General features: G+C 52.1%; 1 protein-coding gene across 1 annotated transcript in view; it reads right to left on the bottom strand.

Moving 5' to 3' along the window:
• CYP46A1 (cytochrome P450 family 46 subfamily A member 1) overlaps positions 1-24,422 on the bottom strand; it is a 33,905-nt gene that overhangs the window by 6,404 nt on the left and 3,079 nt on the right. Inside the window, exons 2-10 of the mRNA XM_021099690.2 lie at positions 19,865-19,945; positions 19,194-19,275; positions 11,857-11,930; positions 11,300-11,386; positions 6,486-6,624; positions 5,700-5,810; positions 5,176-5,326; positions 4,924-4,986; positions 2,777-2,849 (exon numbers count right to left, since the gene is read on the bottom strand). Of these exons, the coding sequence (XP_020955349.1) occupies positions 2,777-2,849; positions 4,924-4,986; positions 5,176-5,326; positions 5,700-5,810; positions 6,486-6,624; positions 11,300-11,386; positions 11,857-11,930; positions 19,194-19,275; positions 19,865-19,945 (861 nt within the window). The remainder of the gene's footprint in view (positions 1-2,776; positions 2,850-4,923; positions 4,987-5,175; positions 5,327-5,699; positions 5,811-6,485; positions 6,625-11,299; positions 11,387-11,856; positions 11,931-19,193; positions 19,276-19,864; positions 19,946-24,422) is intronic.

Genomic DNA, 24,422 nt, shown 5'->3' with positions numbered 1-24,422 from the left:
CCTTGGAATCACCTGTAGGAAATAAACCACCACAGAGCAAGATCTTTGCACAAAGATGCCTAGTTCAGTCTGGTGCCCAGCAGTTGAAAACAGCAAAATAAGCTGTGCAGGAAAGCTGCTTGCATGAGCCTTAGGAGGTGCAGCCAGAATAATATAATAGGCAGTAGCAGGATTTCCTGTTGTGGCTCAGCGGGTCATGAACCTGACTAGCATCCATGAGGACGCAGGTTCAATCCCTGGCCTCACTCAGTGGGTTAAGGATCCAACGTGGCCATGAGCTGTGGTGTAGGCAGGCGGATGCAGCTCCGATTCAACCCCTAGCCTGGGAACTTCCATAGGCCTCAGGTGCAGCCCTAAAAAGCAAAGAAAAAAAAATGGGTGGCTGTAAAAGACTTGGACCACTTCCCACACATAAGGGGAGCTCATGTCAACAGGCAGAAACTAGCAAGTGTTGGTGAAGGTGTGGGGAGGTCAAAGGCGCAGCCTCCCTGGAAAATAGTGTGGAGGCACCTCCAAAAACACAACAGAGACTTACCATGTGACACAGCCATCCCACTTCTGGGTGTACGCCCAAAAGGCCTGTAGGGTATCTCAGACATTTGCACACCCATGCCCATAGCAGCCCCACTCACAAAAGATGGAGGCCACCCAAGTGTCCATGGACCGATGTGTGGATAAATAAATGTGATTTATCCACGCAATGGAATAAAACCACCCAGACTTGAAAGGGAAGGGCCTGCTGCCACACGGACGGGAGGACATGATGCTGAGGGGAACAAATAAAAAAAATAGACAGCTACTATATGACTTCACTTCGATGAGGTGCCTAGGGAGGCAGCTTTATAGAAACAGGAAGTAGAAGGCGGGGATGAGAAAGAGAGGCAGGGAGGGGGAGTTTGTGTCTGATGGGGACAGTTTCCGGTTGGGATGCGGAGATGTTCTGGGGGTGGGTGGTGGTGATGGCCGCACGACAATGTGGATGTGCTTCATGGCACTGACAGCACACTCAAAAGTAGTTGAAATGGTAAGTTTTATTATACACGTGACATATGTCATATGCAGGTATATGACATATATATGATACACACACATATACACACACAGAGAGACATGAGATTTTACTTTATTTTTCGGTTTTTGGCCCCCCACAGCAGGTGGAAATTCTGGTCCAGGGATCAAACCCGCACCACAGCAGTGGCAACCCCAGGTCCTTAACCCAATGAGCCACCAGGGAACTCCTAGCTGCAATATTTTAAACAGAAGAGTGGAAGTTGCAAGACTGCGGGGCAATGTTGTGATAAGACACATGGTGAAATTCAGTTATTAATCATGAACAGCCTCTGGCTGGATGGGGGCACCACAGGTGGATTTATTTTTATTACTATTATTTTAACTTGTCTGCTTTTTTCCAAATTTTTAATAAATACTACTACATATTTTTAAAACCCAATAAACTACAGCTGGCCCTTGAGCCACACAGGAGTTGGGAGCACGGACCCTCCTCAAAGTCAAAAATCCAAGTATAGGAGTTCCTGTTATGGCTCAGTAGGTAAAGAACCTGACTGGCGTCCATGAGGATGCCGGTTGGATCCCTGGACTCACTCAGTGGGTTAAAGATCCTGCATTGCCACAAACTGCGGCAAGTCTCAGATGCGGTTTGGATCTGGCGTTGCTGTGGCTGTGGCGAAGGCTGCAGCTCTGACTTAACCCCTAGCCTGGGAACTTCCCTATACCGCAGGTACACCCTAAAAAGAAATAAAACATGAAAGTGTAACTTTACAGTTGGCCCGCTGGGTCCGTGGTTGCACATCCAACTGCGGAGCGGGTAGAGCCGAGGCGGGGATTCAGTGAAAACATCCAGGTAGAAGGGACCCCGCACAGCTCAAACTCTTGTTGTTCAAGGGGCCGCTGCACTGCATACTCCCGAGCAGCCGCCCGTGCCTGTCCTTCCAAGCTGGTGCTGACAGCCCCTGCCCGTGTCCCCAGAGTCCCAGCCCCAGCCTGGTGCTCTCGGCCTCGGCTCAGCCTGTCTGCACCCAGCCCTTGAGGGAGCCTGTTTGTCTGAACAGAGACCAGAGGCTGGGCTCCAAGACCCTCCCCGGAGCCGGGGAGGTGGGGGGCCGGCCGCCTTGCCAGCTGAAGACAGGCGCCCCCTCAGCGCTTTGCCTGGAATTCTGTCCCCTCCGCAGGGCCAGCCCCTGGCCAGGCTCTGGGAGGAGAGGGCCACCACTCTGCCCTCTTGGAGCTTCTGGTTTTGTGACTGAAATAGGCTTAAAGCAAAGAGTCCCAGGAGGAAACGCATTGGTGAGCTGGGAGGAGCCAGGAGGGGGATCAGGGGGGCTGCTTTAGGGTCTGAGAAGGATTCCGAGGGGGAGGGGAGGAAGGGGGGAGGAGGGGGAAGAGGGGAAGGAGGAGAGGGAGGAGGAGGGGAAGGGAAGGAGCGGGGAGGGAGGAGGAGAAGGAGGAGGAAGGGGAAGGAGGAGGAGGGGAAGAAGGGGGAAGGGAAGAAGAGGGAGGGGGAGGAAGGGGGAGGAGGGAGGGAAGAAAGAGGAGAGAGAGGTGGAGGAGGAGGAGGGGGAATTCTTTAGGGAAAAAGCAGGGAGAGGAGCTCCTAGAAGAGGGAACAGCATGTGCAAAGGCCCTGGGGTGATGGGAAGCCGGCCCCACTGGAGAGGGCTCAGCCATGGGAGGTGGGAGCAGGGGGCCCTCTAGAAACAAGACAGCCCATAAACCCCTTCACCACCTCAAGGAAGCACCCCCATCTCCCCCTCGGTACCTCGCCAAGATCTCCGGCTGGCGTGACAGCTCCATCACCGTGAAGGCCAGGTGATTGGCAGAGGTCTCGTGACCTGTGGGAAAGGGGGAGAGCGGCAGCTCCACATGGCCTGCGGGGCTGCTGCTGGCCCAGCCCGTCCGGCCTCTGGGACCCCAAGCCCCTGGTGGCAGTTCGGGCCCTCACTTCTGCCCCTGAGCCATAGCTAAGCTGGATGCACAGGTACGAAGGAGACACCTGTCCATCTCTGCACCCCTCTGCCGCTCAGTGTCGTCGCATCAAGGGCCTTTGCTCCCATCAGGGTCTCAGAGGCTAAAAGCCCCTTCCTCCACCCCTCCTTGTGCTGTGCCTGGCCTGGAGAGATAGCATCCCCGTCTGCAGAAGAACAAGCTGAGGCTAAGAGCAATGTGTCTCCCTTAGGTCACCCAGCAGGAGGAATGAAAGGCTTTCCAGCCCAAGGCCGGGGATCTCCCCCAGATGCAGGTACCAGCCCGAGGTCTGGAGAGGGTGCCCCTGCTGTCACAGGGATGGACTTCCCCAGGAGAGGGCCGGGTTCTGGATGCTGGTTAGATCTGGTCAAGTTGAGCGCATTAGCCATCACCAGCGCAATGATGCAAGACGCCTGGGAGCAAACCAAGCTGCCCAGATTTCCTCCAAAGGGGCAGGGGGCTGATCGTGGACCAGGCGGCAACCACAGCCAACCTGGGGCCCAGGGGCTGCTTGATTGTGAGAGGAGGGCCTACACCTCTCAGCAAGTAGGTGGGAGTGGGCAGGAGGCCCGGCTGCCCCCAGGGCTGGAAGGTGGGCGGGTCACAGCCAGGGGACCCCACTGGGTAGGGGCTGGGGAGGGGGGTCAGAAGGGGCCAGAGTCCCAGCCTAGGCCTGGCTCTGCACTGCCAGCTGTGACTGTTTCCTCCCAGGACAGCAGGAGGGAGACACAGCTGTCCGCTTCCCCAGCCCCCTGCAGGGTCGGCACAGAACTCAGGGGAGGGCTGTGAGGTCAGCAGGGGAGTTACTAACACCCCACTGGAAGGCCGGACGGAGGCGTGGGGAGCACCTCCAGGCCCCATTGTACAGATGAGAAAACTGAGGCCCCAGTGACAGAGGAACCACATCCAGGGCCCGGCTCCCAGCTCACGGGATGAAGACCAGCCAGCCTCCACCCAGCAAGCGTTTTGTCACGGGTGGGGAAGGGTATCCCGAAGTCCCGCTCCAGCCCCACTGCCCCAGGTTCCCCCGGGCTCCTGGGGGTGCATCTCCCCACCTGCAGGGCCCTCGTCCACCCCACCCACACGGCAGATCCCTTCCCCCTCCACGACCCTCTTGCAGGGGATGCAAGCTTCCTCCTCTGGAAATCCACCGCCCAGCAAGGTTCCCACCCAACTCCATCTGATGGTCCACCACCGCCATCAGACCACGAAGGGTCCCCCACCACGCGCATCTCTGTCCTCCCTGTACCTCGTCTTGGTTCATCCCATCCGATCTTTGTGAGTCCCCCCACTGGGCCCTGGGAACACACCGGCAAGCGAAACAACACAAGCCCTGGCTTACTGAGCACGCTGGGGAGACGGACCTCATCAAATCACACAAGTAACTATACGACCTAATGCTGTGGGGCGTGTGGGCAGACAGGAGCTCTGGGCACCACGGACAGCTTCTAACGGGGGCCTGATGAGTCCAGGCAATCCCTGAGGGCTTCCCTGAGGAAGAGACAGCCGCAGGATCGCTGAAGGGCGAGGAGGAGTTTTCCAGGGGAAGGACAACACTCAAGACGTATGTGATGAGCAAGTGAAAGAAGCTGCTTAGCGCTGCTCTCGGTGCCGGTCTAACGAAGGCCTCCGCACCAATTCCGAGTGAGGCAGAGCCTTGAATTCACGTGGCCAAGCTCTCCTGGGCCCCCAAAACTCAGCTTCGTGAATCCTCACACTGGTCAGTTCCACGGCCAGGATGGGGGCCACCGAGGGTGCCTCCTGCCCACCCCCCCCCAGCAAAGAGAGAGGGCGTCTGCTTCCCTCACCCCAGCCCCCTCGTGCCACAGCAGGACTCGGCTCAGACTGCCCCCCAAAATCTCTGAGTCAGGGCGAAGCGACCCACAGGCCCCATCATTTCTGCCAAGCTCCGAGCCCTCTGTGGCCGCTGGTGCCACACACCCGCGATGAAGAAGGTGACGAAGTTGTCCAGCAGGATCTCGTCGTCCTGGGCCCCTTCTTCAGCTGAAAGACAGGGAAGGTCTCAGGGCCTGGGCTGCAGCCACCTGCCGCCCCCAGAATCCCTGCCGCTTTCCCCACAGCTCCCGGTAAGCCAGCCAGAGATAGCTGGAGGCCACTGGGCTGGGCCACCCCGATGGGGGGGGATCCCCCCGGCCCCCCCGGACACCCCCTCCAGGGCCCTCGAGGGAGCACCTTTGAGAATCTGAGTGAGGATGTCGGCGGGGACGTCCTCCCCCCTCTGCAGGGCCTCCCGGCGCCGCTGGACCCAGTCCTTGCCGACCTGGCGCAGGAAGCGGACGCTCTCCCGGATCTCGCGAAGCTGCTTCCACTTGCCTGGCATAAACTGACCCAGAGCCCCAGCTCAGTCTGGGCCTGATCGCACGCTCTCCCCTCCCCCCAGCTCCAAAATGACCTCAGAAATCCACGGTGGTGGAGTTCCCGCCGTGGCTCACAGTAACAAACTCAACTAAGAACCATGAGGATGTGGGTTCAATCCCTGGCCTCGCTTAGTGGGTTAAGGATGCGGCGTGGCTGTGAGCTGTAGGGTAGGTTGCAAACACGGCTCGGATCTGGCGTGGCTGATTCGACCCCTAGCCTGGGAACTCCCATATGCCTTGGTTGCAGCCCCAAAAAGACCAAAAAAAATCACCAGAGGACCTGCTCCAGCAAATGAGGACAACGCATGTGATGGGGCTGCCCTGGGAGGGTGGGCGTACCTTCGCCAGAGTGTTTCGAGATGAGCTGATACCCTCCAGGATCAGTTTCACTTTCCGGGACAGAGGCTTCTGGGCCCCCAGGAGCATGCTGGTCTCGATTCCAAAAGCTGCCTGGGGGGCGGGGGTGGTGGAGAAGGGCAAGGTCATGGCGGGGGCTGGGAGGATTGAAGACCCCGGGCAGAGCCTGGCACTGTTCAGTGGAGACCAGGCCCTGGGCTGAGGGTTTATGTGCAGCGCGTCATCAGCTCCTTACAACAAACCAAGATAACCCCGACCCTGTGGGCGGTGCGAGGACTAAGTGGCACATAGTAGCCACTCGACAAACCTTAACTTCCTTCCTTGCCAAGATGCCTGCGCCTGAAATGCAGGCACCCAGCTTCCCAGCGACTGTGGGATGAAGACAATGCTTCACTCGCTCCACCCTTCCCTGGGGCTTGGGGGCTCTGGCCAGTGTGCAAAGCCAGGCCATACCCACTGGGGGCAGGCGTGCAGAGGGGAGGAAGGCTTGGGCCGGGAGTCAAGCAGACCTGAGATCAGACCTGGTCCTGCCCCTGACCAGCCGCGGGCCCGTCCCCGCATCTCCCGCTGGCCACTTCTAGAGACTGACTTGATAGCTCCAGTCATGCTGGGTTTCGCTGTACGTTCAAGGAGCTAAAACAGATGAGCCCCGAGGCTGATAGGTGGCGCAGGAGGAGGGAGGGGAGCGAAGCAAGGAGAGCGGGGGTGGGGGGGAAGAGCCCTCTGCCCTTGTGCCCCCGCCCCCCCGCCGCTGCCACCCCCCATCACCTTGGCCAGAATGTCCATGGTGGTGCAGGTGAGCATGTCCTGCATGGACACGGGGGTCTGCCCATCCGCCTGGGCTTCCAGAATCTCCACCAGCTGCTCCGCTTTCTCATTGAAGATCCCCATCAGGCTGACCAAGGAGCTGGGAAACAGCACACGCATCAGTGGCCCCTGGGACGAGCCCAGACCTGGGGACATCCCTCACCGCCCCCCTCCGGAGGGTGCAGCAAGGAGCTGCGGGCCCCTCCCAGCCTTTCTGGACGCCCCTCAAGGCCCGGCTCACGAGTCGGGGACACAGGAATCAAATTTGACTTTCACCGCGCCCCTCCTCTCAGGATGGCTGCCGTCCCGTTACCCTTATTTTAATGCTCCACGGATCTTTCGTCTGCCACTGGGCCCTTCAACTCCGACCTCGAGGAGATGTGGCAATGCAGGAACAACAGCGGACAGCGGGGAGGGAGGGACAAAAGGCCTCTGGGGCCACCTAGAGTCCATAGAGTCCCCCTCCAACCTCTCCGTTCGCGCTGCCCACTCTCCTTACTTGCCCTGCTGCACCCCCCCCGCAGCCTTTTGTGATCCCACGTTGCTCCCTGCCCTTCAGCAATCACAGTGCCCAGCTCTACGTGGACGTGAGTCTTGAGACCCAGAGGTCTAAACCTGCAGCAGCCCTGACCCGGGACAGCTACCTGCCTGGTTTGTCTGCCTGTCAAATAGTTTAGAAAGAGGTATGGAGGGGTGGGCTCCAAACTCACGAAAATAGTATTCCTGAGGCAGCGGGAAGGGGGCAGACTGCCCCTTTGTGCCTTACGTATTTCTGAATTTTTACAGAAAAGTCCTGCTTTTGAAATCAAAGTGATTTTGAATGTTAGCAATCTGGGTAAAGGGTATAAGAGGGTTTTTTTCTCCTACCCTTATTCTTGAACCTTATCTAGAAATTTGAAATTATTTCCAAAAAAGAGGTTTTAAAAGATAGTAAACAGGAGTTCCCGTTGTGGCACAGTGGTTAACGAATCTGCCTAGGAACCATGAGGTTGCAGGTTCAATCCCTGACCTTGACCAGTGGGTTAAGGATCCAGCGTTGCCGTGAGCTGTGGTGTAGGTTGCAGACGCAACTTGGATCCCGCGTTGCTGTGGCTCTGGCGTAGGCCAGTGGCTACAGCTCCAATTAGACCCCTGGCCTGGGAATCTCCATATGCTGCGGGAGCAGCCCCAGAAAAGGCAAAAAGACAAAAACAAAAAAAACAAAAAAAACCCTGTGTTCATAACCACTCTCTTATCCGGAAAAGCCCTGTGACTTGGGCAGGTGACTGTATGGCCCCAGCCTTGATGTTCTTATCTTATCTCAGACCCCTAGTCTGGGAACTTCCATATGCCGTGGGAGTGGCCCAAGAAAAGGCAGAAAGACAAAAAAAAAAAAAAAAAAAAAACATAGTAAACAGAAAATTGTGTAAGAGAAAAATAGAAGAACTTCTCAGTTTTCTTTTTTGGCCACCCCATGGCATAGGGAGTTCCCTGGGTCAGGGCTCGGATAGGAGCAGTGGTGAACTACTCTGTAGCTATGGCAATGATGGATCCTTTACACTGAGGGGCCGGGGATGGGACCTGCATCTTGGTGTTGCAGAGACACTGCCAATCCCATTACACCACAGTGGAAACTACAAGAGCAACTTTTTTCTTTCTTTCCTTTTTTTTTTTTTTTTTTTTCTTCTTCTTTTTAGGGCCACACCCACAGCGTATGGAAATTCCCAGGCTAGGGGTCGAAACAGAGCTGCAGCTGCCAGCCTGCACCACAGCCACAGCAACGCCGGATCCAAGTCACATCTGCGACCTGTGCTGCAGCTTGTGGCAGCTCCAGATCCTTAACCCACTGAGCAAGGCCAGGGATCATACCTTCATCTTCATGGACACTATGTCAGGTTCTTAACCTGCTGAGCCACAACAGGAACTCCAAGAGTACCCTTTTTAATTGGAAAAGAATATCAGTTCTTCGTGGCCAATCTGCCAGCCCTGCTCTGGTTCCCAGCTTTGGCACAGGCCTGACATCCTCATGATTACAGTGGCCGCCCCATGCTGACTGCTTATCTTATTCTCTGCAGCACAGGCCTCTACTGAAAGCATCACTCTGGTCCCTGTCGCTCTCTGGAGGGAGGGGACCATCCTCACCTGGCTGCCCTTGTTCACTTTCCTTCCACAGCATCACCTTCCTGTTTCAATCCCCCCCCCTTTTTTTTGGCTGCACCATGGCATATGGAAGTTCCCAGGCCAGAGACTAAATCTGAGCCACAACTGCAAACTGCACTGCAGCTGTGGCAACAGCAGAGCCTTTAACCCACTGAGACCTGAGCTGCTGCAGTTGGATTCTTAACCCACTGTGCCACAGTGGGAACTCCAACAGCCTTTTCTCTCCTCCCATCTCAGTGCTCCTTCCCACCTCAGGGCCTTTGCACATGCTGTCCCCTCGGCCTGGGCTCCCTGCCCTCCCACCCTCCATCCCTATGCCCCAAACCCCTTCATGCCTACCCACTCCCCAGATGAACAGCCAAAAGCCACTTCCTCAAGGAAATGCCCCTTAAACAAAGGTAGGCTCAGTATATGTTCCCACAGTAGGCTTGACTTTCTCTTCTTAACATAAGGTTATCAAGTGTAGATTTATTTGTAAAATTCTTTGTAGTTGTCTTTTATTTATTTCTTTATTTTTGCTTTTTAGAGCCACTTTGCTCATGTGGTTAAGGGGGTGCCCCCAGGCTTCTCCCCTGTGAAGTTACTATTTCACGTGTAATCTGTGGATGACCATCTAAACATTTTCAGCTAGTCTTTGATCACAGCCTCCTCCCTGCCCTGCCTGCCTGCAGTCTCCCTCCTCCAGTGCATCCACCTCACTGCCCTGGAGAGGTCTTGCTGAAACTCAGATCTGACCACATCTGTTCCTGGTCCTGGGCTTTTGCTGACTCCCTATCCTCTGAAAGGTGGAGGTCAGACCTCACCCCTGCTCCATCTGCCCTTCCTGGACTCCTCCAGCCTTTTAACCCTCTCTCCTCCACCTTCCAGGAACCACTGGGCTCTTTCTAGAATCTCTACCTGTGTTCCTGCCACTCCCTCCGCCTTCTGTACCACTGCAGGGAACTTCTGGGCCTTCTTTGATACCCAGCTAAGATGTCACTTCCCTAGGGAAGCGTTTCCTGACCTTCCAAGACTGGGCTCGTGCCTCCATCGCAGCTCCTGTCATACCCACTGCAATGATTCTCATTCAATCTGCCCGCCTCAGTAGACCTCATGTCTTCAAAGGCAGAAGACTCGTCCTGTCCCTGGACACCTGTGCCCAGCAGAGCACCAGGCACTTCCCAAGTCCCTAGGAATGTCCATAGAGGGAATGAATGCATAATGTGGTCTTAGTCTGAGACATCTGCCAGGAGTGAGAATAAGGACTAGATAAGAAAGAGGCATTTATTTAATAAATACCTGTTGTGCCAAGTGCCAGGGTTATGAAGGCCAGTCAAGGTGACGTGGCCCTGCCCTGGGAAGTTTTCAGGTTATTGGGGAACATAGATTCCCATTCCTAGGTAAACACCCAAGAGAAATGAAAACATACATCCCCATAAAAAAACTCATTCACCAATGTTCACAGCAGCCCTATTCACAATAGTCCAAAAGTGGGAACAACGTAACTGTCCACCAACTGATGAATGGATAAACAAATTGTGGTATGTTCATACAATGGCATTTTATTTGGGAATAAAAAATAGTTCTCAGGAGTTTCCATTGTGGCACAGATGAAACAAATCCAACTGGTATCCTTGGGGATGTGGGTTTGAACCCTGGCCTCACTCAGTGGAGTAATGGATCCCGCATTGCCTTGAGCTGTGGTGTAAGTTGCAGATGCAGCTGGGGTCCCATGTGGCTGTGGCTGTGGCATAGGCTGGCACCTGTAGCTCCAATTCAACCCCTGATCTGGGAACTTCCATATGCTGCAGAACTAGCCCTTAAAAAAAAAAAAAAACCAAAGCAAAGCAAAGAAAGAGTTCTCTAGTGATGCAGCGGGTTAAGGATCTGGTGTTGTCACTGCTGTGGCGAGGGTGTGAATTCTGGCCTAGGCACTTCTGCATGCCACAGGTGCAGCAAAAATCAAAAAAAACAAAAAAAAAAAAAAAAAGAGGGAACGGAGTTCTAATACGTGCTATAACATGGATGAACTTTGAAAACATTACGGTAAATGGAAGAAGCCAGGCAGGAAAGAAGCGTTGTATGATTCTATCTATGAGAAATGTGCAGAACATGAAAATCCCAAACTCCTTCGCGAGCAAGTAAAACAGTGATTGTCAGGAGCTGGGAGCTTTTCGAGGAAATGAGGGGTGACTGACTTTGGGCGGAAGAGAATGTTCTAAAGTCAGCCGTCAGGATGGTTGTACGTTTGTGAATATACAAAAAACCCCTGGCTCCCACCTGTAAATAGGTGAATTGTACACTATTTGAATTCTGTCTCATTAAAAGCATTATTTAAAAAAAAATGAAATGCTACCCAAAAAAGGAAAACTATAATAAATGAAAAAGCCCAGCTGGGGAGTGATGAGGTCTGAGCCAGAGGAGGTCTGGGGCTTGGGGGCAAGGACCCCCACACGCCTGACATTCACAAACCACGTGGGGGCGTCTCGGAGATAGCCCTTTCCCCCCCACCTGCCCAGCTCGCTCTTTGGCTGGTAATCCCGGGGCCTTTCTCTCTCCCTGGAGCCCAGGGAGGCCCCTTCTGATGAAGACAGGTCCTTTCAAGCCCACCCATGCTGGCGGCCCAGCCCCCAGGGCCCGACTGCAGCCACACTCACCTCCGGCTGAAGGCCAGGTCCATGACTCTCCGCTGTTTGTGCCAGCGCTCATAGTCACACTCGGACACCAAGCCTTGGCCAAACAGCCTGCGGGAGACAAATGCGTGGCGTGAGAAACGGGGTGAGGGAGGGAACGAGGGGGGACAGGTCACCCTTTGGGGTGATGAGAATGTTCTAGAACCAGGCAACGGGGATGGGGGCACCATAGGGCAAATATGCCAAATGCCACTGAATTGTAACTCCCGTGCGGTTAAAACGGTAAATTGTTACGCTATGTGAATTTTACTAAGATAAAGTATAATCAGGTACAAAAGAAACGGGGTGACTGTGTTCCCTGACCTCAGGGACTCCTGCATTCCCACCTGCTATCTGGAGGGGGAAGGGGGAGAACGAAGGTACCGGTGACAAGAGCAGGGGCCACCTGCAGTCAGGCCTGCTGCGTGCCCCACAGCCAGGGCCTCGGGCCCCAACGCTACACCCAACGCTCTGGACCCCACGGCCCTCCGCGCACAGCCTGAGGCTTTCCCACCTCCCCCCAGGACCCTCCTCTCACCTACCTCTCACCAAACACAGTCTGGATCGCGTGGTACATCTTGGAGTCCTTGTTGTATTTGGTGGACATCAGGAACCTCTAAACATCCCCAAAAAACAGCATGAGCGTGTGCACCCACGAGAGGCCGCAAAGGACTCAGTGGTGTTCTTGACTCTTGTGAAACACGCTCCCCCCGCACCCCCAAATCGCCCTGAGCAGAGCGTCTGCTGTGGTATGAACACCCCTACACGCGATCTCACCTAATCCCTCTAGAAGTCCTGTCTTCAGGGATGAGGAATTCGGGGCACAGAGGGGTGAAGTGAGTTTCCTGCAGTCACCCAGCTGGGGAGGGGTGCAGGGGGCTTCCTCACTCTAAAGCCCACATGGGACCCTGCACTGCGCCACCTCCTAAAGCAGCGAGGAGTTCCCATTGTGGCTCAGTGGTAACAAACTCAACGAGCATCCGTGAGGATGCGGGTTCGATCCCTGGCCTCACTCAGTGGGTTAAGGATCCAATGTTGCTGTGAGCTGTGGTATGGGTTGCAGACACACCTCGGATCCAGTGTTGCCATGGCTGTGGTGTTGGCCAGTAGCGATAGCTCTGATTTGGTAGCCCTAGCCTGCAAACTTCCAAATGCTGCAGGTGCAGCCCTAAAAACAAAACAAAACAAAACAAACCCCAAAAAAACAAAGTGGCAAGAACAAGAGAAGGCATGGACTGCTGTGCAACCAGAGTGGAGGAGAGGAGAGGTTGGCACTGACCCTGAATCTGTGCTGAGACGCTCAGCACAGATTCAGGGTCAGTGCCAACCCAGGCCTGGAAGTCAAGGAAGGCTTCCTGGAGGAAGAGTCCACTCCCCCCCCAAGAGCAGGATGGCATCAACAGTAACAGTACATAACAGCTTTTGAGACAGCAGAGCCCAGGGGCTGGTAGCTCAGGCTGTGGAGTTCCCTGGCTTAAATTTGAATCTGGGCTCAAACATCTTCACTCTGCCACTTGCAAACTCTACGATCCTGGGCAAGTTACCTCTTCTGCCCCGGTTTCTTTATCTTACAGGATGGGAATAAAAAGAGTGTCTACCTGGTGGGGTTGCTGTGAAAAGTAAATTAGTTCTACAGGAAAGGTGCTGAGAATGGCACCTGGCACACAGCAGGTGCTCCATAAATGCCAGATGCACACCAGCATCCTGTAGCTCCTTGAATGCCTGAACAACTCTAAGATGTGGGTGGTATTTTTATGCTCATCCTACATATAAATGAAGAAATTGAGATTTAAGGTTGGCTCAAGGTCACACACATGGTAAACGGTGGACACAGGATTTGAATCTAGGCAGTTTGCTGTTGGGGGGGAAGGGTGCAGGAGCGAAGAATGGGATCCAGGCAGGAAAAGCCAAGGTCACATGATTCAGACAGAGAAATGGAGGTGTGGGGGGGGAGGGGGCGGCAGCAGAGGAGCTGGAGAGGCTGCAGGGCCAGATCCCAGAATCCTGCCCTGTGGAGCCTCAGTTTTATCCTGTGGGCACAGGGGAGCAGTAAGGTGACATTAACCCAGAGGCTGCTGGTGTCTGTGAGCTTAGTTCCTGGGGACCTAATATCAAATTTCCAGCTCAAAGGAAACCCAGAAATGGTTGACTTTGGGTCATGAGCCACATCCCAAGACCCCCACCTCCACCCAAACACATTCGTAAGCCAACTTCTCTCACTGGCCCTCCTGCTGGCTTCCTTGCCAGCAAAAAGACCTTGGACGTAAAGGCCTACCACCCAGACCCCACTCAAATACCCCTGAGTAGTCCAAGGCCTATGCCAGCCCTTCCCAACCTGAGCTGAGGAGCCCCTCCTGAGGCAGAACAGCCTCAAAACAGGCTCTGACCAGGGTCCCCATGCCTGCTGTCCCTGGACCCTGACTTCTTTTGATGGCCCAGTAAATCAGGCTCTGGGACCTGAGGGGTGCACAGGGGACCCCCAGCACCTGCTGCCTTCTGTTGCCCACTCTGACCGCCCATTTCTGCCCAGGGTGGAGTAACTGCTAGGGACTTGCCCTCTGCCATAAACAACCAGAAAAATAGGCAAAATATATGAAATGTCTAGACAATGGGTAAAGGATTGTGAACCCTGACAGAGGGAAAAGATAAAAAAAGAAGAAAAAAAAAGATGAGATCTCTACAACAGGATCATTCCAGCTTTCTGCCCAGAGGGAATTGTAGGACAAAGGTATTTTACAAATAAACTCAAACATTTTTTGAGCAGGCTTTCCAAATTGATGAGATAGAGGTCAGAGTCCAGGTAAGCCAGAAAAAGCTAGAATTTGTAAGGCAGAGGACCCAAGAGGAGAGAGCTATGCATAGAAGGAGGTTCTGTGTAGGAGTTCCCACTGTGGTGCAGCAGAAATGAATCCGACCAGTATCCATGAGGATGCAGGTTCGATCCCTGGCCTTGCTCAGTGGGTTAAGGGTCTGGCATTGCCTGGAGCTGTGGTGTAGGTTGCAGGTGTGGCTTGGATCCTACATTGCTACAGCTGTGGCATACACTGGCAGCTGTTTTTCCAATTTGACCCCTAGCCTGGGAAGCTCCATAGGCCACAAACAAAGCCCTAAAAAGCAAACAAAACAAAACAAAACAAAAGGGGTCCTGTGCAGAAATCTGCATAGGGACCTTCTGTATCTTTGCATGGATACCAATCTGGACATGTATAGAGTGAAACTCCACAAGACCAAGTATAAAACTTCTGGGAAAAGGAGAATTACTGGGTAACTATAGGATAAACAATTCTCAGGGTTCAAACAAGCCAAGGATTGCTCAAGTTCCCACCAGCCAGAGTTAAAACTTAGACACAAGGCCTTTAATAGAATCTTCAGAAGGGTCACTCCTCAGTAGTGGGCTAAACTAGCTCTAGAGTAAACACCTACTCTATTTTTTTTTTTTTTTTTGTATTTTTGCCATTTCTTGGGCCGCTCCCACGGCACATGGAGGTTCCCAGGCTAGGGGTTGAATCGGAGCTGCAGCCACCGGCCTACACTAGAGCCACAGCAATGCGGGATCCGAGCCGCGTCTGCAAACTACACCACAGCTCATGGCAACGCCGGATCGTTAACCCACTGAGCAAGGGCAGGGATCGAACCCGCAACCTCATGGTTCCTAGTCGGATTTGTTAACCACTGCGCCACGACGGGAACTCCGTAAACACCTACTCTAGATCAACCTTCAAAAGACTTAAAGCAACCCAGAGAGAATCAAACTGACCTCCCAGAATGAAGTTTAGTATTCTTTAAACAAAATCAAGCACTCAGCAATGTAGTATTCACAATATCTGGTATGCAACATAAAATCACTAGACATGGCAAAGAGCAGGAAAATCTGATCTATAACCAAGCCTAGAAATAACAGAGAATGATGGAATTCACATACAAAAACATTAACACATTTATTACAATTTTACAAATATGCTTAAGGAACCCACACATCCAAGAAGTTCAAAGAATCCTACGTAGAATTAATACAAGTAAAAGTATACCAAGGTAGAACATAATCAAATTTCTGAAACCAGTGATAAAGAGAAAATCTTAAAAGTAAAGATATGAAGTACTATAATTATTTGAAGACAGATTGATATAAGTTAAAGATTATACTATAGGAGTTTCCTTCATGGCTCAGTGGAAACAAATCTGACTAGTATCCATGAGGACACAGGTCTGATCCCTGGTCTTTCTCAGTGGGTCAAGGATCTGGAGTTGCCATGAGCTTTGGTGTAGATCACAGAGGTGGCTCAGATCTGGCATTGCTGTGGCTGGTGGTATAGGCCAGTGGCTACAGCTCTGATTTGACCCCTAACCTGAGAAGATCCATATGCTGTGCATGCAACCCTAAAAAGACAAAAAAAGAAAGAGAGATTATACTGTAAATCCCAGGACAACCACAGCGAGATAGAGAGAAAGAGAGAGAGAGAGTGCTAATAAGACAATAGGGGAGATAAAATGGAATGCTAAAACATACTCAATCCAAGAGAAAGCAAGAAAGGAGAAAAAGGGAACAAACAGCAAGTGGGTCAAATAGAATGGTAGATATAAATTTAACCATATCAATAATTACATTAAATGTAAATTACCTAAGCATTCTAATTAAAAGGCAGAGATTGTAGGATTTAATAAACTGGCAAGACCCAACTATATGCCTATCTCTAAAAAACCCACTTTAAATACAAAACTCCAGATAGATTAAAAATAAAAGGACAGAAAAAGATACACCATGGAACACTGAACACAAGACAGCTGGAGTAGCTAAATTAATACCAGATAAAATATACTTCAGGGAGTGGAATATTGCCAAGGATAAAGTGAAATTCCTAAAGATAAAAAGATCAATTCCTTTGCTAAATGTGTACCCACCAAGTAACTGAACTTCAAAATATATGAATCAAAATTAATAGAACTTAAAGTAGAAATAGACAAATCCATGATGAGATAGGAGTCTAACAATCCTCTCTTAGTAATTGCTAGAACAGGTAGAAAGAAAATTAGTAAGGATTTATAAGATTCAAACAACACTATCAATGAACTTGACCTAATTGACATTTCTAAAATACTCCAACAATTACAGAACATATATTCTTTTTTAAGTATTCATGAACATTCACAAAGATAGACTATATGCTAGGTCATATGACAAGCTTCAATTAATCGTAAAGGACTGAAATCATGAAGAGTATTTATCTGATCTTACAGAATTAAATTATACATCAATAACAGAAAAATATCTGGAAAATCCTATAATTCTTAGAAATTGAATAACACATTTACATGATCCATGGATCACAGAAGAAATCACAAGGGAAATAAGAAACTACTTTAAACTGAATGAAAATCAAAGCACAACATATTGAAATGTGTGGTATATTTATGCTAAAGTAGTGCTTACAAGGAAAGGCATAGCTTTAAAGGCCTGTATTAGAAAAGAAACAAGGTCTAAATTCAATTATCTAAGTTAACCACCTTAAAAAATTAGAACAAGAATGAATTAAACTGAAAGTGAGTAGAGGAAGGAAATAATAAAGAGTGGAAATCAGTAAAATAGAAGAAAAACAATGGAGAAAACCAATGAAACAAAAAGCTGATTCTTTGAAAAGATGAATGATTGACAACACTTTTGCTTGCCTGTTCAAGAAGATTAAAAAAACAAACAAACCCAAATTACTATTCCCTAGAATGAAAGAAAGGACATCACTATAGATCCAGTAGAAATGGTAAAGATAAAAAATAAATATTGTGGACAACTTTATACCAATAATTTCAACAATTTATACGAAATGGGCAAATTCCTTGAGATACCAAACTCAAGAAAAAAATAGAAAATCTGAACAGCCATATACCAATTTTAAAAATTGAATGTGTCATTTAAACAAAAGAAAAACACTTCTCTCCAAAAAAAAAAAACACCAGGTCCAGAAGCCTTCACTGGTAAATTCTAGCAAACATTAAAGAAGAAATAACACTACTCCTGAGCAAACTCAACAAACGGAGCAGAGGAACCATTTCCCTCCTCATCCTATGAGACCTATTAATCTGATATCAAAGCCAGACAAAGGCATCATAAGAATAAATATAGCAACAAAAATTCTTAACAAAAGATGAACAAATTGCATCCATGTGTCCATGCTTCCAGGAACAAATTGTATCATGACCAGGAATGCAAATTGGTTTAACACTTGAATGCTAATCAATGTAATTCATCATATTAATCTATTTTTTCGACTTCTTTTCTCACTGAGCATCATGAAGGTCTTTGTGTATAACTTTTGGGAGCATGCTTTAAAAAGTCTTAAACTATATCTGTATTTTCAATGAAACTATTTTTTTAACAAGATGACTTTTAACATCCTGTTAGAGACACCATAGTCGTTCAACTTGTCTCATGATCTAGACTCTAAGTTGTAGTTTGCCCCTCTCAATGTCACCACAGCCACTCTCCAAGCACAGCATCACCCCCACACACCAGCTGGGTACCCACTCTTAGAATAAGAGCACCATCATTCATCGAACACTTGCTATGTACCAGGCATGGGCTAGATGGCTCACGTATATTCTTTCAGTTCCATTCTTTGTGTGTGTGTGTGTGTGTGTGTGTGTGTGTGTGCGTGTGTGTGTGTGTGTTTGCCTTTTCTAGGGCCGCTCCTGAGGCATATGGAGGTTCCCAGGCTAGGGGTTGAATCGGAGCTGCAGCCACCGGCCTACGCCAGAGCCACAGCAACGCGGGATCCAAGCCGCGTCTGCAACCTACACCACAGCTCACAACAACACCGGATCCTTAACCCACTGAGCAAGGGCAGGGACCGAACCCGCAACCTCATGGTTCCTAGTCGGATTCGTTAACCACTGAGCCACGACGGGAACTCCCAGTTCCATTCTTATAACCACCTGTAAGACAGGCATCATCCGTATTTTATAGAGGAGGAAACTACAGCCCAGGGCAATAAAGTAACTTGTCCAAGATCCTACAGCCAGCTAGTGGCAGAGCCAGATTTGAGCCCAGTTCTGCCAGCTGTCATCAGTAGACATGCTGATGGCCGTTCTTAGACCCCATGTGGTAGGCACCACTCTGCATACACTGTGGGTCCACTACGCTGCCTGTCACCATTTCTTCATCTCTAAAATGAAACTAATAAGAGTTCCTAGGGAGTTCCCATCGTGGCGCAGTGGTTAACGAATCCTACTAGGAACCATGAGGTTGTGGCCTTGCTCAGTGGGTTAAAGATCTGGTGTTTTTGTGAGCTGTGGTGTAGGTTGCAGACGTGGCTCGGATGCCACGCTGCTGTGGCTCTGGCGTAGGCCAATGCCTACAGCTCCAATTGGACCCCTAGCCTGGGAACCTCCATATGCCGCGGGAGCGGCCCTAGAAAAGGCACACACACACACAAAAGACAAAAAAAAAAGTTCCTACCCACGAGGATTAAATGGGTTAATAATTGTGAAATACATCAAAAATGCATGTTGAAGCATCTCTTGACCTTTATTTGTTAACTGCATGGATCAATATTTCGTTCTCATCCTAGCCTGAGAAGAGAAGAGTTACAGCTCCAACAAAGATGGAGGAACTGAGGCTAAGAAAGACGAACCAACTAGATGCGTGCACACCAGTTGGGCAAAACTCCCAACCCAAAGGGTCTCACAATAACTCACTGCCACATTCAAAGGCCTTGCCTAGAGGGTCCCCCACAAAGGTGGGTGGTTAGAGAGGCTGTTCCCTTTGGGATCCTGGGAACAAATGTGTGTGACTCTGGAATGTTTCTCCCACAGTTACTGGAGAGGAATGTCATGCACCCAGCCCAGGGAAGGGGAGGGCTCTCACTCTGGAAACCACTCTGCTTCCTACCTTGACCGACTCGGGGCTCGTGACGATGACCGAGGTTTTGTGGAAGACGTTGACCCGCACGACGGGTCCATACTTCTTGGCCCTAGAAAACAAAGTGATGCAAAGGAGGCTGTCGACTACCAGGGCGGCGAGTATCCTCAGCTCAGCCCGGGCCCAGAGGGAGAAACCCAGCAGCCCATCCTGGGTGGGGGTGGGGGTGGGGGTGGGGGCTCAGCACAGCCTGAGGCCAAGGCTCTGCCTGGATGCCGACCCATTGCTGAGTCGCATCCCCCACTGGCCTCCGTTTCCACATCCATGAAATAGGGTTGCTACGCTCCTCGTTTGCCCCCAAAGCTTCTGCTAGGAATCAAGCGATGTCACATCTCTGAAAAGTGTAAGCACTACCCCCAAACAATGCCTGTAACTGAGTCACACCCCATCCAACTTACAGATGAAGAAACTGAGGCTCAGAGAGCTTCCGATGGCTGGTTTAAGGCCACACAGTAGGCAAAAGGCAGAGCTTGCCTTCTGAACCCACCTCATGTGCCTCTCCACTCAGGGGAGGAGCTGCTGAGGGTGGCAGCCACCTGGACTGAGGAGGGGGTGTGGGTGCGGGGCTGGAGGTTGTGGGGAGCTGGCCCACGAGGGATGGGGACTGAAGCAGGGACAACAAATGACAAGTTAGGACCCACCAATCCAAAAACACATCTTGGAGCACGCGGCCACAAACCTCGTCCTTTTTCCAAAAGTAGGGGAGGTGTCCTAGAAGGAAACTAGAAGAGACGGGACATGGTAAGATCCCCGGAAGCGACCATCAGAGAGCACTCCCTCCCCCACGGGACCCTGAGAGGTCGGCTAATGCCCACTTCCCGGATGGGAGGACTGACGCCCAGAGCAGGAGGCATGGCACTGGCTCAGGGTCACCAGGCAGGAGGCGAATCCGGGTCTGACTGGCTCCAGAAGTTTCCTTGGAGAGATGGAGAGGAACGAAACCACCTCCCCGGGGCTGAGGTTGGGGGCCAGCAGGAGGCAAGGGCTCAGTGATGCATGGAGCGACCTGAGACATTCACTGAGCACGTGCTAAAAGCCAGACATCATGCTGACGCCTTGTGAAGTCTCCTGGAGGTAGGTCTATTATTAACCCGGTTAAGAGGTAGGGCCACCGAGGAGTTCCCGTGGTGTCTCAGTGGTTAATGAATCCGACTAGGAACCATGAGGTTGCTGGTTTGATCCCTGGCCTTGCTCAGTGGGTTAAGGATCCCGAGTTGCCATGAGCTGTGATGTAGGTTGCAGATGCGGCTGGGATCTTGCATTGCTGTGGCTCTGGTGTAGGCTGGTGGCTGCAGCTCCGATTAGACCCCTAGCCTGGGAACTTCCATATGCTGAGGGAGCGGCCCTAGAAAAGGCAAAAAGACACACACACCAAAAAAAAAAAAAAAAAAAAAAAAAGGTAGGGCCACCAAGGCTGGGAAGATGAAGTCACCTGGCCCCAGGTCATGTTATGCAGGCTACATGATTACCAGATTGTAAGCAAGCCTGCTGGGTGCTGCCTCAGGCATGTCCCAGGGTGCTTGGGACTCTCTCCCATTTAAATTTATTCCCATCAAGCTCACTACGGCATCCAGAATGGGGACCACAAAACTGCAGTTGGGGTTTGCTGGATCATGGAACTCAGACTCTCTTTGGGGGAGACAGAGTGAATAAACAAATAGGGAAATAAATAGGAAGTCAGAAAGTGATGGGAGAAAAATCAGAAAAAGGAGAGCTAGGGATGGGCGTAGGAGGATTATTTTAAATAAGCGGGTCCGCTTACATGTGAGCTGTAAGAAGTGAGGAACTCGGCCACACAGGTACCTGGGAGGAGAACATTCCAGCCAAAGGGAATAGCAGGTGCAAAGGGCCTGGGGTAGGAGCATGTTAGGTTAGTTCAAGGAACAGCCAGGAGGCGGTGTGGCTGGAGCAGAGCAGTGGAGGGGAATGTGGTACAGGGTGAGGTCACCAAGGTGGGGGCAGCACATGTACAGCCTTGAGGGCTGTGAGCCAACTTTTGCTTTGACCTTGGTGAAGTGGGGGCCACTGGAGGGTTTTGAGCAGAACAGAGAAAGGATCTGGTTTGGATTTTTAAAGACTCGTCGTCCTTGCTGCTGCAGTGCTGTGAGTAAACAGGGCAGGTGGGGGGCAGGGGTAGGAGTGGGGGCACCCCTGAGGGGACTGTGAAGGGTGATGGGGACTCTGACCCATGGCGGTGGGAAGTCAGACTCTGAATGTACTCGAAGGTGGGCGGTGCCAAAGGGACCTGCCTATGGATTGGACGTGGGGCTTGACCGAGGGGCCAGTGATGGTCCTGGTGCTTCTGGCCTGGAGCACCGGGAGGATGGATGGAGCTGCCATTCACTAAGGCGAGGAGGACTGAGAAGGGGCCTGGTGGGGGCAGCAGACCCCACTGTGCTCACCCCCTGCCCTTGCCCTGCGGTATCTTGGCCCTGCTGGCAGGAGAGGCAGGCTGGGAATTCCAGCTCACCAGCGCCCCCCCATACACCAGAGCAGCTCTCCAACAGTGACCCCTGCCCCCTCCACCTTGAGGTTGGGGGGGGACCGTGTGCTCCATCAGGTCCCAGAGCTCCCCAGGGGGGTTTCATCTCTGTTGTCCCCAGAGGTAACTTGCGTCATTGGCCTCTGTCTCTCTCTAGCCAATGTCCACGCCTACTGGGGCCACCCCCCCAAAAACTACTTACACTTCAATTCTTTTTTTTTTTTTTTTTGCCTTTTTCTTTTTTTTTGCCTTTTCTAGAGTCGCACCCACGGCATATGGAGGTTCCCAGAAACAGAGGTTCCTGAATCAGAGCTGTAGCTGCCGGCCTATGCCACAGCCACAGCAACACTGGATCCGAGTCGCATCTGTGATCTACACCACAGCTCACGGCAATGTCAGATCCTTAACCCAATAAGCGAGGCCAGGGATCGAACCCACAACCCCATGTTTCCTAATTGGATTCGTTTCCGCTGCACCATGATGGGAACTCTTACATTTCACTTCTTGTCTCAGGATTGGCTTCTGGGAACCAACCCAAGACAAGCGGATGAAGTGAGGAGCCAGACTTTGGACCTGTTAGATGTGGGCTGCTCATCTAACCTGGAAGGGGAGCGGGCAGCTCAGGGGAGAGCTCCCAGCCAGAGCGTAGATGTGAGAGGCTCAGCAGGGAAGTGGGGTTGACACAGTGGGTTAGACCACAAGGAGGTGGGACAGAGAAGAGGCCCCAAGACTGAGTCGCTGTTGGTGGGGGAAGGGAGTAAAGGGACAAGCAGCTAGGGAAACTGAGAAGCAGATGCCCAGGGGACGGGAGGAGGGCTGGCGGGGGGTTGGAGGGACCTGCAAAGAAAGGCTTCAAGGAAGGGGAGGGATCGGCTCTGCCCAGGCAGCTGAGGGAGGGGGCCAGATGGGGACCATGCGCTGACCCAGTCACCTCTAGCTCCATGGAGGTCACTGGAGCCTTGACCAAGGCAGATTGGGTGGAGAGGTGGGGGGCCAGAGCTGGACAGGCAGTGGATTCAAGAAAGAAGGGCCACAGGCAGTCAGGCAGGCAGAACGAGGGGTGTGGCCGTGGGGGTGCAAAGCCATGGGGCGGGGAGCTGGGGGGAATGAGGAGGCAGAGTTTTGTTTCACAGCCTATTATATAAAAATAGGAATGATGCAGAAGAGACAGAGGAGTGATGACAGAGGAGGGAGGGGGCAGCACTGGGGTCGCTGAGCAAGGAGGGGGACGGTTGTCCTTGGCCAGGAGCACAGAAGTCCCAGGAGAGTGTGCACGTGGGGCCCAGGGCAGGGGAGGGGGGAAGCTGGGGGGCAGAGCCCTGGAAGGGTGTCTTGCAGGCTGTTCCACTTGCTCAGGGGCGTGGGAGGCAAGAATAAATGCTGAGCGTGCGATGGAGGAGCGAGGTGAGGGACTGAGGGCCAGACAAGGATGCTGCGAGAGTGGGCGAGCGCTTCCAGCGGAAGGAAGCTCAGTGGGGTGCCGGGCAGCTGAGGTCCACTTGAGGTGAGTGGCTTTGAACTTATACCACTCCCCCTGCAGAAAGATGGACCGTGGACATTGCACACAACTGGCTGTGTTTCCAGCATAATCCAGTATTCATGGTTCCTCCCCAAAGCTGCACGTTCGTGGAGAACATTCTCGGTTTTGAGTCACCTGAGTGGGAACAGAGTTTGGACCCTCCCCCCCTGTCCAGGCCTGCCTAAGAGTCTCCACTCTAAACCCTGGAGTCCAGAGCCACCTGGGGAAGAAGGTGAGTGGCATGCGGTCCCCATGGCCAGGTGAGAAAGGAGCCTAAACGTGTTCCTTCTGGTTCCTGCAGGGGGCGCAGGGGAGGTGAAGGCAGAGCTGGAAGACCAGGTGTGAAAAACAGGCAGGTAAGCAACGATGGATGGAGGGGCTGGTAGACTGCTGGGCCAGGGCTGGGCAGAGAGAAGCCCACCAGGTTTTCCTGGTGGTAGACTGGAGATGGCAGAGCAGCCCTGGGAGAGAGGAGAGGACAAACCCCCCCTCCCTGCCTGGTCCCCAGCATCACAGTTTTCTATAACCTTGTGACGGGCACCGTGGGAATCCAAAGTTTCCTGTTTTGACAGAGAAAGTTTGGGACAGACCCTGGAGCAGAAGTCATGTAGAGAGCCCACTGTGGGGCCACCCAGAGGGATGAAGGGAGCCCACGAAATGGCTGAGGAGTGGGCCACCCACTAGGAGTGAGGGTGAGGGATCCCGAATGTGCCTCATGCCAGAAGGAGGGGGTGGTGAGCACTCAGCTGGGCACCCCAAGCCCCCTGGGCATGCCTGGCCCAACAGAGCCAGCCCAGGTCCGGGAATTATTGGCAACTGTTGAACAGCCCCCAGGCCTGGCAGCTTGGCAAGTAGGAGAGGGCAGAGAGAACCAGCACTGCGCAGGAGTGCTGAAAAAATGTATTACAAAATAAATAAAAACTGAGAGAGAGAGAGGCTTTCCGTTGTCAAGTTGGCATCCATCCCACGCTACCATGGGAGTGGGGGGTGATGAGGAAGTTCAGAGCGGTGACAGAGAAATCTGGAAGCTACAAGTGTTTGTGTAGGATCTGAATGTGGGGTCTGAGTTTCCAGCTGTTGTATGGGTCGTTGCAGTAGGATCTGTAACAAGCCCCCGGAAGTGGGACACTCAGGGAGGGCGTCTCCTAGTGGCTCCTGCAGGATAAAGACGATGAAGACTGCAGGTGAGAGAGCACAG

Source organism: Sus scrofa, chromosome 7 (genome assembly GCF_054392235.1).
Source record: "Sus scrofa isolate SSC_HxYL_T2T_F1_AM1 chromosome 7, Sscrofa_HxYL_maternal_Yorkshire_Landrace_v2.0, whole genome shotgun sequence".
In the NCBI taxonomy this organism is placed as follows: Eukaryota; Metazoa; Chordata; class Mammalia; order Artiodactyla; family Suidae; genus Sus; species Sus scrofa.
This window is presented reverse-complemented; position numbering and strand designations above follow the sequence as displayed.